This window comes from Muntiacus reevesi, chromosome 20 (genome assembly GCF_963930625.1).
Source record: "Muntiacus reevesi chromosome 20, mMunRee1.1, whole genome shotgun sequence".
In the NCBI taxonomy this organism is placed as follows: Eukaryota; Metazoa; Chordata; class Mammalia; order Artiodactyla; family Cervidae; genus Muntiacus; species Muntiacus reevesi.
This window is the reverse complement of record NC_089268.1, coordinates 40683482-40698939: the sequence shown is the minus strand read 5'-3', so window position 1 is coordinate 40698939 and position 15458 is coordinate 40683482. Positions and strand designations below refer to the sequence as shown.

The following is a 15458-nucleotide window of genomic DNA, read 5'->3' as shown; positions in this document are numbered from 1 at the left end:
ATACAGAAAAACTTTTGTCAGGAGCTTTTTGCCAGGGCCAGAAAATGAAAAATAAGAGAATGCCCGAATGACAGTTACTTGTGAGCTTAGTTAACATCTTTCAGGACGGACCCATACAATTCGGCCACTGTTTGGTTAAACATCTGCAAACTGCAGAACTCCTTAGCCCGTAGTCATAGTTTCTGCTCAATGTCTTAAAGCTGGACTCGGTTCCGTCTGTGACTCTTTTCTTCAGGGCTGGGGTGGGTGCTAGTCATGAAAGTCTGGAATGTCATCATAGGAGTATCCCCGGTAGCCTTTGGATGCATAGTAGGCGATGTGCAGGTGGTAAAATCCTGGAAGGAACACCAGGATGCCGATGATCAGGACAGGAACAGGCCCGGCTGGCCCGCCTTTGCTGATATAGCCTGCCAGCAGGAGGGAGCCTATGATAATGAGAAAGGCACCAATCAAAAAAACAGCACTGTAGCAAGGGCAATGGCCTTATGTGGGATCTTAAGAGGGCTTTAATAAATTGGATCTCATGACATCAGGAAAGAAGGAAGATTCCCACAATCTGCCGGTTTTAGCAGTGAGTTTCTCTCTGAAGGTCAACGTAGCCCTCATCTGTACTAGTCTTGAGTATTTCACTTTGCTACTGGGAATTCCAGTAGCCAGGTTGGTACGAGATGGCATCATAACACGCTGACACAGCTGCCCAACAGGCTTTTTTTTACCAGCCGCACCGGAATCCCAAAATTTCTTCAGCACTTGAGTGTTGCAAGAATTTTTAAAGCATCAGCAAAGCACTTAGCACACAGCTTCGCACTACGGGCCTCTCCACAGTACTTCCCCGTCCGCTTACAGACCCAGCCAGCAAGAGAAGTAAGAACCGACGTGAATTTAGATGGAAAAAATCTGGTTTCAGGAGAGCCGTGCCCCGGGAGGGTGAATGCTCCACACCGCGGACTCCAGCCTTGACCGGCAAAGAGCGCGGTCTGGGCTGTGCCGCAAGCCTCAGGCGAGCGCTTCCGCTTCCGCCGGAAGTCAGCACATGATTTTTCTATGCATAGGAAGAATGCTGGTAAACTCAGTGGATTTGGTGGTTGGGATCAGAACTGATTTCTCTGATGTCCCACTGCCTAGAAAATCTTAGGGTCTGAAGTAAACTTGGAAAGTTTTCAATGTGAAATCTAACGCCCCTCCCTGATACACGAATGTTCCCAGGGCTGCTCTCTCGTTTTCCCATCATGCTTGGAAGTCTAACTTTCAGAATAGACCGAAGAGGAAAACTAACTCCACAGCTTGGGGGATGGCAAGTAAGGATTTTCTTTTCTTCTTCACTCTGACACAGTAACCCACAAAGATCCATTCTCTACTAGGGAAAAAAAGGAGAAGAAGCTGGTGTGGCATTCAGGCTCCTAGTTGTGATTCGAGGTAATCAAGTTCCTTCCTGGAGGGAGAATACCTTGATAAAATGAGGCCAGGGTTTCCTTTTCTCTGTGCTTGATTGTCTAACGAACTTCATCTTATTCTTCCCTGTCATTTTCCTGCTCAGTCCTTTCTCCTTCTTGCCATTTTTCCTTTCTCGTTTCTGTCTTTTGAAGTAATGATGAGGGGATTCCCTGGCGGTCCAGTGGCTAGGACTCTGCATTTCCACTGCAGGCAGCACAAGTTCGATCCCTGGTCAAGGAACTGGGATCCCACATGCTGGGCAGCACAGCTAAACAAACAAACAAAAAGATAACCAAACATAATGAAGTAATCATTTGATATTCTGATGTGTTCTATACCTTTCCAACTCCAAGTGTGATCTTCTACCAACAGTGACAGAACCACTGGGAGCCTTTCAGAAATCTGGGTTTTGAGGTCGCATCCCCAAACCTACTGAATCATAATCTGCATTTTAACAGGGCCTGCACAGTAAACTTTAAGAGGTACCAATCCTTATGATACCCCCATCACTCCAGGAAAAAAAAAAAAAAAAAGACAAAACTCAGGATTACGTAGATTCCAAATGGAAGTAAAGACTTGACCTTCCAGAGATGACTCATAACTGATGGGAAAAATTGGGCTTCTCCAGTGGCTCAGACAGTAAAGAATCCGCCTGCAGTGTAGTAAACCTAGGTTTGATCCCTGGGTTGGGAAGATTCCCTGGAGGAGGGCATGGCAACCCACCCCAGTATTCTTGCCTGGAGAGTCCCCATGAACAGAGGAGCCTGGCGGGCTATTAAGTCCATGGGGTCACAGAGTCCGACACGAGCAGCGAAGCACACACAGCATATCCAACTTTAAAGTGAGCAAGTGATCGCTCTGCTTCGGTGAGCCTTGAAGGATTTTTTGCTCTAGGAGTCTTCAAAGTGGAACATACCAGAGCAGGATGGTTACGGACACAGAGCCTGGAGCCTTAGAAGAGGGCTCCAGCTCCAGTGAAGGGAGACATGGAAATGATACCAGCACACATTCTGTGGCTCAGGCTGGGGGTGACAAAGCCTACTTCACTGCAGAGAGGGATCAGAGGAGAGTGAACAGGACAGAGTCATTCCTCGGCATTCTGGAAAACAAACAGGCAGTGATGTGTCCCTCGGGGGCCATGGAGGTGGGGTAGGAGGGAGGGTAAGGAGAAAGCCTTGATTTGTAGCATTTATCAGTTTTCATGGCGTACCTGGGCTTCCCTGGTGCCTCAGACAGTGAAGAATCTGCCTGCAATGCAGGAGACCTGGGTTTGATCCCTGGGTTGGGAAAATCCCCTGGAGGAGGGCATGGCAACCCACTCCAGTATTCTTGCCTGGAGAATCCCCATGGGCAGAGGAGCCTGGTGGCCTACAGTCCATGGGGTTGCAGAGTCGGACACGACTGAGCAACTCAGCACAGCACATAGTATACCTCGTCCTACCTTGGCTGATTTTAAACTATCAATGCGGTATCACTGAAGGTGGAGTTGGGAAGAGATGCAGAGTAGCACACCGTGATTCAAGAGACGTAAATAAACTCAGAAACGCAGTAAGTTGTGATGAAATAATTAGGACCTGATGAGTTGTACTTATTACCTTTGCTTTTAATATAACTAATTGTGAGTTTATATAATGTAAGTTTTAGCAATGGCTGTGTTGAAACAGTCCAAACAGTCCTGAGAACTGGCTCTCATGAGACACTATGAGCAGGCTCCAGCACATACCTTTAAAAGGGGCATTTTTCACACCTTTGGACTATAAATCGTAGGAAGTCTCAAAAGATACCTGCACAATGCATTTGGGTATCATTTCTTCACACTGATATCCTAGCAAACATCTGTTCACAGCTTGCCTTCAAAGGAAAAAAAGAAATAACATCTGTAGAATTTCACTCTTAAGGTTCATCCTGCAAACTTTCCTTAAACTTTCTCCAGAACATTTTATAGGCATCTTCTTTGTTGAGTTCTTCTAGTTGAGAATTTTCCAGTTTGCAGTTGGAACGTTTCATGTGACTTACTGCACCCATGAGTTAATACTTTCAGAGATGTTCCTAAAACACCATATTAGCCTTATTGCAACTGTCCATTCACAAATTTTTAATGTTTGTTGCTCAATAATCATAAAGCCTTGGCTTGAGTTTCATCTTATCTTTCTTCTTCTTCAGTTTTAGTCAAAGGAAAATTGACAGGCATCACAGCCGTAAGGAGAGAGAAAGGAGATCAAATGCTATACAGCAAATAATCAGTTTCCTATAACAGAGCTGACCATTAATTTCCTTAGCAGAATCCAGAATTTTACTACATTTCCAAGAATCCATAATAGTATTTTCCCGGTGTTGTGGACACATGGGACTGAAGAAGGTCACCCAGTTCCTCTTCAGGGATTCCCTCATTAACTCCTCTCCCGCCCCCGCCCAAACACACACACACACACACACACACACTCACACACACACACACACACACTCCCCATCTAAGTCACTTAACCTCTCTGAGCAAAGGTTTGCAGCCTGTAAAATAAGGGACCGGTAAACAATGTCTAGATCTCTTTCAGCTTTTTAACATTTATTTAATTTAGCGTTTCAAAATTTATTCTGGAAAATTAAAATTTATTGGAAATAGGATAAAAAGAAAAAAAAAATCCAGGAAAGAACAACTTGTTGCTCATTTGGGCAGTCCGCCTGGTCTGCCGTTTTGGGATGACACCATGTTAATTCTTTGAGAGAAATAGGTACACTCATCCACCCTCTTTCCCTTACAAGGCAACAGCTCATTAAAATGCCTCTTCCATTAAAAAAAAAAAAAAAGATTTGCATGACCCATTTCGGTGCTGCTGAGCTGTTTGTGATCCTAAAAGTATGGTTTTCTTCACTGTGTGGGTTTCGGTTTGCGTCACCGTCTCACCGTCCTCTCCGAGGTCGCCCCGCGCGACACTGCCGTCTGCGGCCATCCGGGCCGCCTCCACCTCCCACCTGTCCTCCAGGGCTTCGGCGGACTGGACTCCTACGCCGCCTTTCTGCAGCCGCCTCCTACCCTCCCCTCGGGGTCTGTAACCCCAAAACCAACAGCTCGAGCGCCCGGCTCGGGCAGCAGGGGTAGGCGCGTGTCCCACGGTGCCTTGGAAAAAATAAGACGTCCCCGAAGGATGCCAGCGCCTAGGATACTTTTAAAACGAACTCGGCGGGGCAGCGGGAGCTCCCCCTCACTCCTCTCTGGAGCGAGGGCATCCCAGGTGTGCCTTAAACGCCTCCGATCTTGCAGTTTCCGGTTACAAAGGTCCCATCGCCGCGCAGGTCCCAGGTCCGCGTGATGTGGTTTATTGTGGCAACAGTTCCCTGGCGTCGAGCGCCTCCTGCCGAGCCCTGAAGCGCGCGAGGCTGTGGGCAGCGGAGGCGCGCGGCGCGGGGTCGGGGCGCTGGGCGCGCGGGGGGCGCTGGGCGCACGGGCAGCGCGGCCGCAGGGACCGCGCGCACCGCGCGCAATGGGCTGCGGACCTTCCCAACCCGGTGAAGAAAGGAGACGCGTGCCCGCGCCCAGGAAGGGCTGGGAAGAGGGATTCAAGGTAAACACACACACACACAAAACAGACAAACTGTGCACCTCTTGCCTGGGAGGCCTGGCGAGCCCCATGCCTGGCGGAGCCTGGAGACGGCCGTGCGGGCGATCGCAGCCCGCCTGGTGGTTGAGCACTGGGCGGACTGGGGGGGAGCGGCTTGCTTCAGCGGGGACTTAACTGCCGTCTCAACCAGGACTCGGGTTGCTCCAGGCCTACCTTTTGGATTTCAAGAGCCCACGAAGGTGGTCACACCCCCGGGCCAGAGGCGGGACTAACGGGACGGCGGCGCATTATGCAAGGAGCTGGGCTGGTGGGGATGCTCCAGGGAAGATGAGACTTCCTGGGAGCCGCCCTATAGTTTTGGCTTCGCTTATGGGAGTAAGACCCGGAGACCTCCGCAGCCGTCTGGCTGAGCTCTCTTGCTTCTCACAAGAGGATCCCGAGGCCCAGGGAGGTGGGCCACTTGCCAGAGGCTGTACAGCTTGTTTTGGGGGAACAGCCGGAGGCAGTACCGAATTGTCAGGAGTCTCATTCCAGGACTCCACCCACTCTCCCGTAATTCTTCTAGAGACACGATGGGGGCATTTCCCCTCCCAGGGTAGGGCATGGAGGAATGGGCTGGTGGAGGCAAAAAAGAGGTCCATGATTCTTGACATCCTCACTACCATCGCGAGACTTCCACAAAGAGAACTAGGAATCCACCAAGGTCCCTTCCAGAGGGCTTACCCCAAGATCATGTTACCATATAATTTATCATCAAAAGCAGGATATTCTTAACAGTGAAAGGCAACCCTATTAATAAATTTGCCCAGACAATGCAATATAAGCCCATACTTTCTGCCGCCAATTAAAATAGAATGTCGCCCTTCCTATATTCCCTGGTGGCTCAGTGAGTAAAGAGGCTGCCTGCAGTGCAGGAGACCGGGGTTCAATCCTTGGGTCAGGAAGATCCCCTGGAGAAGGAAATGGCAAGCCACTCCAGTATTCTTGCTTGGAGAATCCCATGGACAGAGGAGCCTGGTGGGCTACAGTCCAGGGGGTCATGAAGAGTCTGACACGACTGAGTGACTAACACACACACATTCCTAAAGGGCATTTTTGGAAATACAGTTTAAAGAGCAAACACTCTCAGCAGGCGATGGGTAAGTCATTCTTCAGTATCAGTTACAACACCTACTGTGTGTAAATACAAAGGCTGGGATTTAGGCTTGGGCCTCCCGGGGGACTCCCTCGGGGCCCAGATGCACACCTATTTCAACACTGTTTTCTGCTTTCCATCCCAACTGCCGCTGTCTGCTTTTAGGAAACCATTGCCTCTTACTGGGTCTTTCTGCCTCTATCATCACCACCCTAACCAGTCTGTCTTCCACACTGCCACCTATCTTCCTAAGAAAAAGTTGCCTTTGTTGTGTAAAAGTTTACATTTGGTCTCATCAGTCTCTCTGATGTCGTCCTCTCCTCACCAGTCCCTTGCATTCGCCTGCCAGGCCAAGAAGCTGCAGTGCCCAGTTCTTCTAGGCTTCGTCACACTCCGTGCCTTTCTCCCTTGCCATTCCCACTTCCTGGAATATCTTCCCTGGGCCCCATTCCTGGTCCTCCTGATGAACCTGTCCCTCCACACGGAACCCAAGCCCCACTGCCCAAACACTGTGACACTCCCTTATTACGTGGTAGATGTTTGTTTAAAGCTCCTTTGCCCTCATAGATTTATGGACTTCGTGGGAGCAATTTGATCATCTTTGTTACTCATCACTGTTGGGGAATAACATTAATAATACTTATTTTTCTTTTTCCCAAAAATATATTAATGTGACTTTAAAGTACTAATCCATTCTGTTTTTCCTTTGTTTGGTACAAAAATCTTTTAAAATCTGTTTTTACTGGCATGCTTACGTAGAAGACTTCAGTAGAAGAAAATTTTCACTATTTGTGTTTGTTTTCTGGCCATTATCATTTGTCCCATCTCATGGTTATTACTGAATGGTTATATATTATGTATATATATATATACATGGGTCTTCCTGGTGTCTCAGATGGTAAAGCATCTGCCTATAATGTGGGAGACCCGGGTTCCATCCCTGGGTCGGAAAGATCCCCTGGAGAAGGAAATGGCAACTCACTCCAGTACTCTTGCCTGGAAAATCCCATGGACAGAGGATTCTGGTAGACTCCAGTTCATGGGGCTGCAAAGAGTCGGACACGACTGAGCGACTTCACTTTATATATATATATGTATATTTTTATAGAGGAGGAGTACTGGAAAGCAATCGTCTCCAAGTGTCAAATACACTGGGTCCCTTTGGACCAAGCATTCCCAAGGCTGGGGAGGGGTTCTGGGTTTCTTCCTGACCTTTCCTGGGTAAGACAGTCATTGCCCCTGGCTTGGATTTTTGTACAACACTCCTAACTAGTCTCCCTGGGTGCTTCCTTCACAACCAGCTTCCACCTGCCCTGTGGCTCCAATCTTCCACGTGCCCTCCAGAAGGATCATTCTAAAATAAAATCTGATTAGGTCCATTCTCTGCTGGAAAAAATTCACTGACCCACTAGGTAGGCACGTCCACCGATGGTCAAGAGTGTGACTACGTAGGTTTGATTTCTGGATTCACCACTTATCACCTGTGTGACTTGGGTCCAGTTATTTGACCTCTCTGTGCCCTGGCTTCCTTTTCTGTAAAATGAAAGTAATGACAGTTGTTTTGTAGAGTTGCTGGGAGGAATAAATGAATTTAGTTCACATTAAGTGCTCATACAGGAGCTTGGCACAGGATAAGCACTTAATATTAGTTATTGCAATCACTGTTATTGCAATTATTAGTTATTGCAGTCACTATTAATATTAATTATTGTAATCACTATTATTACAACTGTTAGTTATTACCGTCACTATTAATGTTAGTTACAATTATTTATGTGAGATAAAACGCGAAGTTCTTAGCACACCTTACCAGCCACCCTCAAGCTGATGCTGGTCAAATGCCCCAGTTTCATCTCTCCCTACTCCCCTGTTCTGATCAAACCTCACCATGGGATCCCCAAACCCATTCTGTTCCTACCTCTGTACCTTTGCCCCCACAGCCTCTTTCCTTCAGCTCTACCTTCTGCATCTTCCTGGACCACAGGCAGATATGCCCCCAGGTTTCAAGATGACTCAAGACCACTCTTTTCCATAACCCTCCCCCTCCCCCCATGCTGGCAGAGTGAACATCATACCTTCTCCCATGATATTTCAAAACATTTATTGTGCTTATTTATTTCCGTGCTAGCCTCCCATCCGAAGCTGTTACTGAAGAAAAGAACTGCTTTTTGTCTCTTAGTCTCCAGGGCTCACCACAGTGTCTGGTGCAGAGCAGACACTGATGAGTGTTTTGGGGTGACTGCATGTAAAGCTGATGCTGACATGAGCTCCTCAGATTCCTTAGCCTCTTCTTGTTTCCTAGGAGCGTAACTGAACTAATGACAGTCAGCAAGAAGGAAATTCCATATTAAAATGACCTGAAAATAGACTCGGACTTGACTCTCCCTACTCCAAACATATGACTTTGGAAATCCAATCTGAGAAAAGTATAATTATTAACTAAATACTCTTTGGCTATAAGAACAGTACTTTTTTTACCTTCATAAATGCATAGGGCTTGAGAGTTCCCTAGTTACACAGTGTCTTTTAAATGAGATGAACACGTTTGCTTGCCTGAAATATTTAAGTTTCTTAGCAGCTTGACTTTAAAATATTCTGCATCAAACTTCCTGAGATCTGCGTGCCGACTTTCTGCTCACTGTACTTTAAAGTGGCAAGAAGACGTGGTAATAAAATAATACATAATAAAGAAAGCATGGGGAACTGTTCTTAGAAGAAATGCTCTTCTTCCATGTGATCAATTCAAAGTTTCTTGCCTTATATAAAAAGGGAGAGACTAGATTGGAATAGATAATTTCTGAGTATCCTTTACAGTTTTCCCCTAAACTTTGACAGGAAAATTCTTGTTTTTTATCAGTAAAGGGAGTTAACTTTTTAAAGTGCAGTTAAAAAAAATTATATTTCTAGTTGTTTTTGATTCAATTCAGTTCAGTTGCTCAGTCGTGTCCGACTTTGTGACCCCATGGACTGCAGCATGCCAGACTTCCTTATCCATCACCAATTCCCAGAGCTTGCTCAAACTCATGTCCATCAAGTTGGTGATGCCATCCAACCATCTCATCCTCTGTCATCTCCTTCTCCTCCTGCCTTCAATCTTTCCCAGCATCAGGGTCTTTTCCAAAGAATCAATTCTTCATATCAGGTGGCTAGAGTATTGGAGCTTCAGCTTCAGCATCAGTCCTTCCAATGAATATTCAGGATAATGTTTTTGGAGGGTTGCTATTTATTATTATGTTTATTTGAGTAAACTAGAGAAAATCAAAATTTGACAAGAAAAATTCTTCCTATATGTTTACAGACAAATACATTTATCAATTATCTGCCAATAATTTGATTTAGGAAGGTTTCAGCTCCAGGGAACTATGACAGATGACTCTCTCCTTCCAAACTGTTTGTCAAATTTGTTTCCACAAAGCTTTAGAACACAACATATAATGTCATCAGACCAACGAACCCACAAACAAAACACCTTTCTATAGTTAAAAGTATTACCTTTCTTGGGATGCTGATAATTCCCATGCATAGCTGTTACTTTGGAATTCACAGCTTTTCACTTCTGTCTAAAATTGGTAGATTTTTATCCCTAAGACAATGAAGCATAAAATAAAATTGATACAAAATATGGAAACATTGATTCTGTACTTCTGCTACAACTTCATCTCAAGGAAAAAATAAAACCTTCTATCTACCTCCCCACCCCCATACATTACATTTAGACTTCTTATTGGTGTGAAAATATAAACTCTGCATGCATAGACAGACCAGGAAAACTGTCTACACCATATCCCCATGAGGCATAGATCTAATTAATTTGTAAATATCTCTTGTCTTTGAACTACATTTTTCTCAAGTCTAGATTATGAAATTGGGTGTTAAAACTTCCAGAATGTGTTGCACATAGATAAGATATTTGAAAGACATTGTTGGTTTGCAGAAGAGAAAAACCTCAAATTTCTGCTCTAGAAACTGAAGGCTGTTGGTATATGTTCTTTTATGCTGGAAGACTGTGTTTCATTGGCTACAATTTGAGTTTTGGTCACTGACAGAGCTTGAAGGCAGACTGTATTAAAATAAGCATAAATGGGAAAGATCCTTGCTCAGGCCTGCATGAGCTGCTTTGATGAAACAATTGGGAGATTGTATGGCATTTAAATCTATTCTGACTTGTAGTTGACAGATATCTTTGTGAAAAGTCACGTGTTAGACTGAAAACATTCAAACTTGCTCTCAGTTCCAGCGTGGGCATTTTCTTTGTTTTGTTGTTGCTGTTAAATCAGTTCCCCGTTTCAGGATCTCCCCTGGGAAATCTTAAATGACAAAATCAGTCCACATGTGTAACTCAGTGCTTTGCTAGGTTCAAAAAATGATGGATATGTGAAACAGAAGGAACTTGTAAAAATATCTGTCTTACTATCACTTCAGGTCTTGGGTTTTAATAGTTCATTTGGCAAGAGAAGCAAGAATACTGGATATAATCTTTACCTTCCATGTGAACTGTGAGCCCCTTAAAGATAAACATCAGACAGGGTCTTCTTTTCCTGTTACATGAAATATAAATATAATATGAGATATGTATACCTACAGTTATGTATATATATTTCGTATAACAAAGGTAAAGGAGGCCCTGTCTGATAAAACATGACTGTTATTATTTAATAACATAGCATAGAATATGTTATATGTAAAGACTCTTTTCCTGGGTCAGCTTACTATTCAGGGACTGTATGCACAGTAACTGAGTCTAAGAAGAAAGAGGTGAAGAGACAAAGAGAAAAGCCTGTAGTTGTTCTTACTCTTTATCCTTGAGCTGAGTCGTATTTCAGGACTGTTGAGTTTTTGTTTGTTGCTTACTTCTTTGTTTGTTGAGTTGGTTGGTTTATCATATTTTCTTGTGTAGTTCTGAACCACAGAACTAATTATCTCTCAACATAATGAACTGATGTTGGTTTAGCTGGAGTGATCGTGTTCTGTAAACAGAATGATAAGCAATGCGAGTCTCCCTACTAACAGAACATACAAGAGTGGCTAATAGAATCATGAAAACCTGTGGATGATGGGGGCCGTCAACCTATCAATTGTGGTTCCTCCTTAACCTCTGAGGGAGCTTTGGAATGCTTCCAGAAAGTGGTCAGATGGACTCAACTTTTTAAAATTGGTATTTGTTGGGGAGCGGCTGCAGCAGCTGGCAGCTGGGGTGGGGGCCGGCTGAGCTGACCACGCAGCGGCCGGCGCGGGCGGCACTGCAGCCCGGGGCAATGGACGCCTGGGACGTGTGCTAACTCGATTGCGCCCGAGAAGTTTCCTGAGTTTCTGGGAAGGCCTGGTGTCTCCAAAGGAACAGTTTATAGTAGAAGTGTGGAGGTCTGATTCAAGAAAAAATAATCCAGGATAGCCAATGAATTGAGGACAAGAAGGTTTCCAATTAGCCCCTGCTATGTGGATATTTGTTAGCAATGACTGATGTGGAAACTACATATGCAGATTTTATTGCTTCAGGAAGAACGGGTAGAAGAAATGCAATACATGATATCCTGGTTTCCTCTGCAAGTGGCAACAGCAATGAATTAGCCTTGAAATTAGCAGGTCTTGATATCAACAAGACAGAAGGGGAAGAAGATGCACAGCAAAATTCAACAGAACAAAGTGGGGAAGCCCAAGGAGAAGCCGCAAAATCTGAAAGTTAACACTCCGCTTTGACCTTCGTCAACACCTGATGATGTCTCCAATCTCCAGGCCTGGCTGGAATGCATTTATTTCCAAGAGTGAAAAGGGGAAGAAGAAAATGGCTGTACTGCTTTGCAGGAACCTGCTTGTTATGTTAAAAGTGGGGGCAGAGGCTGTGGCTGCAGACAGACTTTTCTCTACCTCTGGCATTAGCAATGGTTGAAATCATGTGGCTTGTGTTTGGATGCCATTTTTGTATGGATCCTTTCACTTGACCATATGATGAAATGCTTGTAGAGAGTAGCAGTGATCTAGATGATGATTCTTCCTGTAGCATCTGGCCCCTCACAATGTCAGAGGATTTAATTGTGTCTAATAGCAAAGGGTTGGTTGAACCCCAGAGTTTAAATATCTCTGGCCTGAGTATTCACCCAATAAAAGAACCATCCAGAAAAATAAATAAATAAATAAATAAAATTGGTTTTTTTTTTTTTTTTTTAATTTTATTGTGAAAGTACCAAGAGCCAACTCACTGGAAAAGATCCTGATGCTGGGAAAGATTAAGGACGTGAGGAGAAGAGGAAAACAGAGGATGAGATGGTTGGATGGCATCACTGACTCGACGGACATGAGTTTGAGCAAACTCCAGAAGATAGTGAAGGACAGGGTAGCCTGGCGTGTTGCAGTCCATGGGTTCACAAAGAATCCAACACGACTGAGGTTGTTGTTGAACAACAACAGCCAAGAGTTTTATGCTGATGTCCTGGATTCTTATTGTTTTCCTAGAGGGAATGTTTTCTGCTTGGTCCCTAGAGTCATAGTTTAGAGCCAGAAGGGGCCTCCCTCCTTTAAACTGAAGCTCTGACAGGTCTGTTACCCCTCCTTTCCAATATTCTGGGGCTCACTCTTTCCCCCACTTCCACGGCCAGGGTCTCAGTTCCTGTTTAATCCAGTCTCACCTGAACAGTTGCAGCCCTCATACCTGGTCACCCCGTTCTGTCCCCTCCTTCCCTCTATTCCTGCTGTGCACTAATCCAAGAGCGATTTTTCTAAAAATCACACCTGGTCACTTTATTTTACTACCATGTATAAAAAGACTACAAAGGATTCCTGTTGCCTTCAAAACAAAATGGCATGTGTCTACTTGTCACAAAAGACTTTCCTACCTCAGCAGCTACCACTTTCTACCTCAGTCTATTTCTGCTTAACTGGAATAATTCAAGTTTCTGAGCACGCCATGTTGTTTCACATCCCATCATCCTGCGTACTCTTCCTGTGTCTAGAATGACCTTTTCCCCTTCTATCTGGGGACTTCGGGCTTCGCTGGTGGCTCAGTGGTAAAGAATCTGCCTGCAATGCAGGAGACCTGAGTTCGACTCCTGGGTTAGGAAAATCCCCTGGAGAAGGAAATGGCAACCCACTCCAGTATTCTTGCCTGGGAAGTCCCATGAGCAGAGGAACCTAGCAGGCTACAGTCCATGGGGTCGCAAAGGATTCAGACATGACTTAGCAACTTAACAACTGGAAACTCATTCATAAAGACCCAACTCAAGCATCTTCTCATTGACATTTTTCTTGATTTTTCCAGCTTCTAGAGCTGCATTTCTTGGCTGCTGGCACTGCAGCATCTTCAGCTGTGTCCTGCTTCTGACGTCACATCACCATCTCCCTCTCTGCAGTCGTATCTTCTTCTGCCTCCCCCGTCTAAGGACACCTGTGATTACATTCAGAGCTCCCTGGATAACCAGGATACTCCTGCTATCATAAAGTCCTTAATTTAATCACACCCGAGAAGTCCCTTTTGCCTTAAAAGGTCACATAGACAGATTGCTGGGTACTATTCAGCCTCTCACAGATAACCAATTGACTAAGTATTCATAAAGCAGACCCTGCGACATTTTCATTTTCCAAGAAACCATTTTCTTGGACTTCTCTTGGTGGTCCAGTGGCTAAAACTTCACGCTCCAAATGCAGAGGGCCCGGATTCAGTCCCTGGTCAGAGCACTAGATCCCACATGCCACAGCTAAGACTTCAACTGCTGCAACTTAAGATCCTACATGCTGCAACGAAGATTTAAGATCCCACATGCTGCACCTAAAACCTGGTGCAGACAAATAAATAAATAAAAATAAATTTAAGAAACAAAAAATTGCATATCAGCTGTACTTCCATAAAATTTTTAAAAAGAAACCATTTTCTAAGAAGTCTTGACTCACAAAGCCATTCCCTTTTCACAGGCTGATGTTGGTGTGGCTCATTCTGGGGAGCATTACAGACCCCAGATTGGAACTTCACTACCCGAGGATGCTACGGGCAGCCCCAGAGACCTGGACAAGCAGGCCCAGTTGGGAAGCTTACCTGGAGCTATTTCGGAAAATTTCCCATCTCCTAGTGAAAGAAACGGAAGACTAAATTCAGGTAACGATCCCCGTACGTGTTGATCTCTGTAAAATACTGTTTCACTGAATACATTTTATCATGTGTGTTTGGGGACTCACATCACTGCTTTTTGTGTTCCAGGCAGTGCTTCAGGTGATAAGGTCCCATCACTAAGACATTAGGAGTTAGCCTTAGTCCTTCATTATGTGAGTAATACTAACCATTACTTACTCACGTCATGAGTTAATAAGATACTAAAAATTTTGTTGATGACATAATTAATACTTTCTTTTTTATTTAAAACTAAAAGCCCTTAGGACTTGCCTGGTGGTCCAGTGGCTAAGACTCCGAACTCCCAATGCAGGGGGCCTGGGTTCGATCCCTCGTCAGGGAACTAGATTCCACGTGCTGCAACTAAACTGCATGCTGCATCTAAGGTGGAAGCTCCCACGTGCCGCATCTAAGACCCGGTGCAGCCTAATTAATTAGTTAATTAAAAAAACTAAGAGCTCTTATTTTTGGTTGGGTAAGGTGTTGGGAATAGGAGTTGCCCAGGCTTTAGTTAAATTCCTCAAAACTCCCACCATACTAACATCTTTCCAAGACAAAGTTGTATATTTAAAAAATTAGTAAAACCTACATCACACTATTTCTCCTGTCTTTCCTCATTCAAAGCTATCAGCAGATATATCGTAAAAGTATCTTCCATAAACATCAAAGACATAATTTTAACCTAGTGTGTCCTTTAGAAACTATTAGTGGGCTTTTTTTTTTTTTTTTAATGGTGTGTTTTCACTTTACTTGAGCTACCTTCTGGTGTTGAGAGCTGTTATTTATATTTCTTCAGCCTTTAAGACAAATTGAACTTATCAGACTCCTAGGAAGAGTACTCTCTTTTATTCGAAGGGGAAAGGTTTCATTTCATTCCTCATTCCCATAGTTTCTTCCCTAGGAACCAGTTAGAGCTGGAAAATAGATTGGATAGTAAGTGACATTCTTTTACTTGGACTTTCGTGGCAACTTGGGTTATGACATACCTCCTTTTTTTAATGCCCATTTTATTTATCTTTTAAACTGAAGCATAGTTGATTTACAATATGCTATTAGTCTTAGGAGTACAGCATAGGGATTCAGTATTTTTACAGATTATATATGCCATTAAAACTTATTACAAGATAATGGCTATAATTCCCTGGGCTATAAAATACATCTTTGTTGCTTATCTACTTTATGCATAGTAGGCTGTATCTCTTCATCACCTACCTACCTCTGTCTTGCCCCTACTTTC

At 44.4% G+C, this 15458-nt stretch overlaps 2 protein-coding genes and 1 pseudogene across 2 annotated transcripts in view; 2 read left to right on the top strand and 1 right to left on the bottom strand.

Annotated features, from left to right (window-relative positions):
* Nucleotides 1–249: 249 nt before the first annotated feature.
* LOC136151885 (transmembrane protein 230-like) lies at nt 250–852 on the bottom strand (annotated as a pseudogene).
* A 4061-nt stretch (nt 853–4913) lies between these two features.
* STMND1 (stathmin domain containing 1) overlaps nt 4914–15458 on the top strand; it is a 78720-nt gene continuing 68175 nt past the window's right edge. Inside the window, exons 1-2 of the mRNA XM_065912187.1 lie at nt 4914–4994; nt 14029–14209. Of these exons, the coding sequence (XP_065768259.1) occupies nt 4914–4994; nt 14029–14209 (262 nt within the window). The remainder of the gene's footprint in view (nt 4995–14028; nt 14210–15458) is intronic.
* On the top strand, nt 11396–12233 carry LOC136151547 (cAMP-dependent protein kinase inhibitor alpha). The gene has a single exon (XM_065912783.1). It carries the CDS (start codon nt 11580–11582, stop codon nt 11808–11810), a length of 231 nt encoding a protein of 76 aa, XP_065768855.1. The 5' UTR covers nt 11396–11579; the 3' UTR covers nt 11811–12233.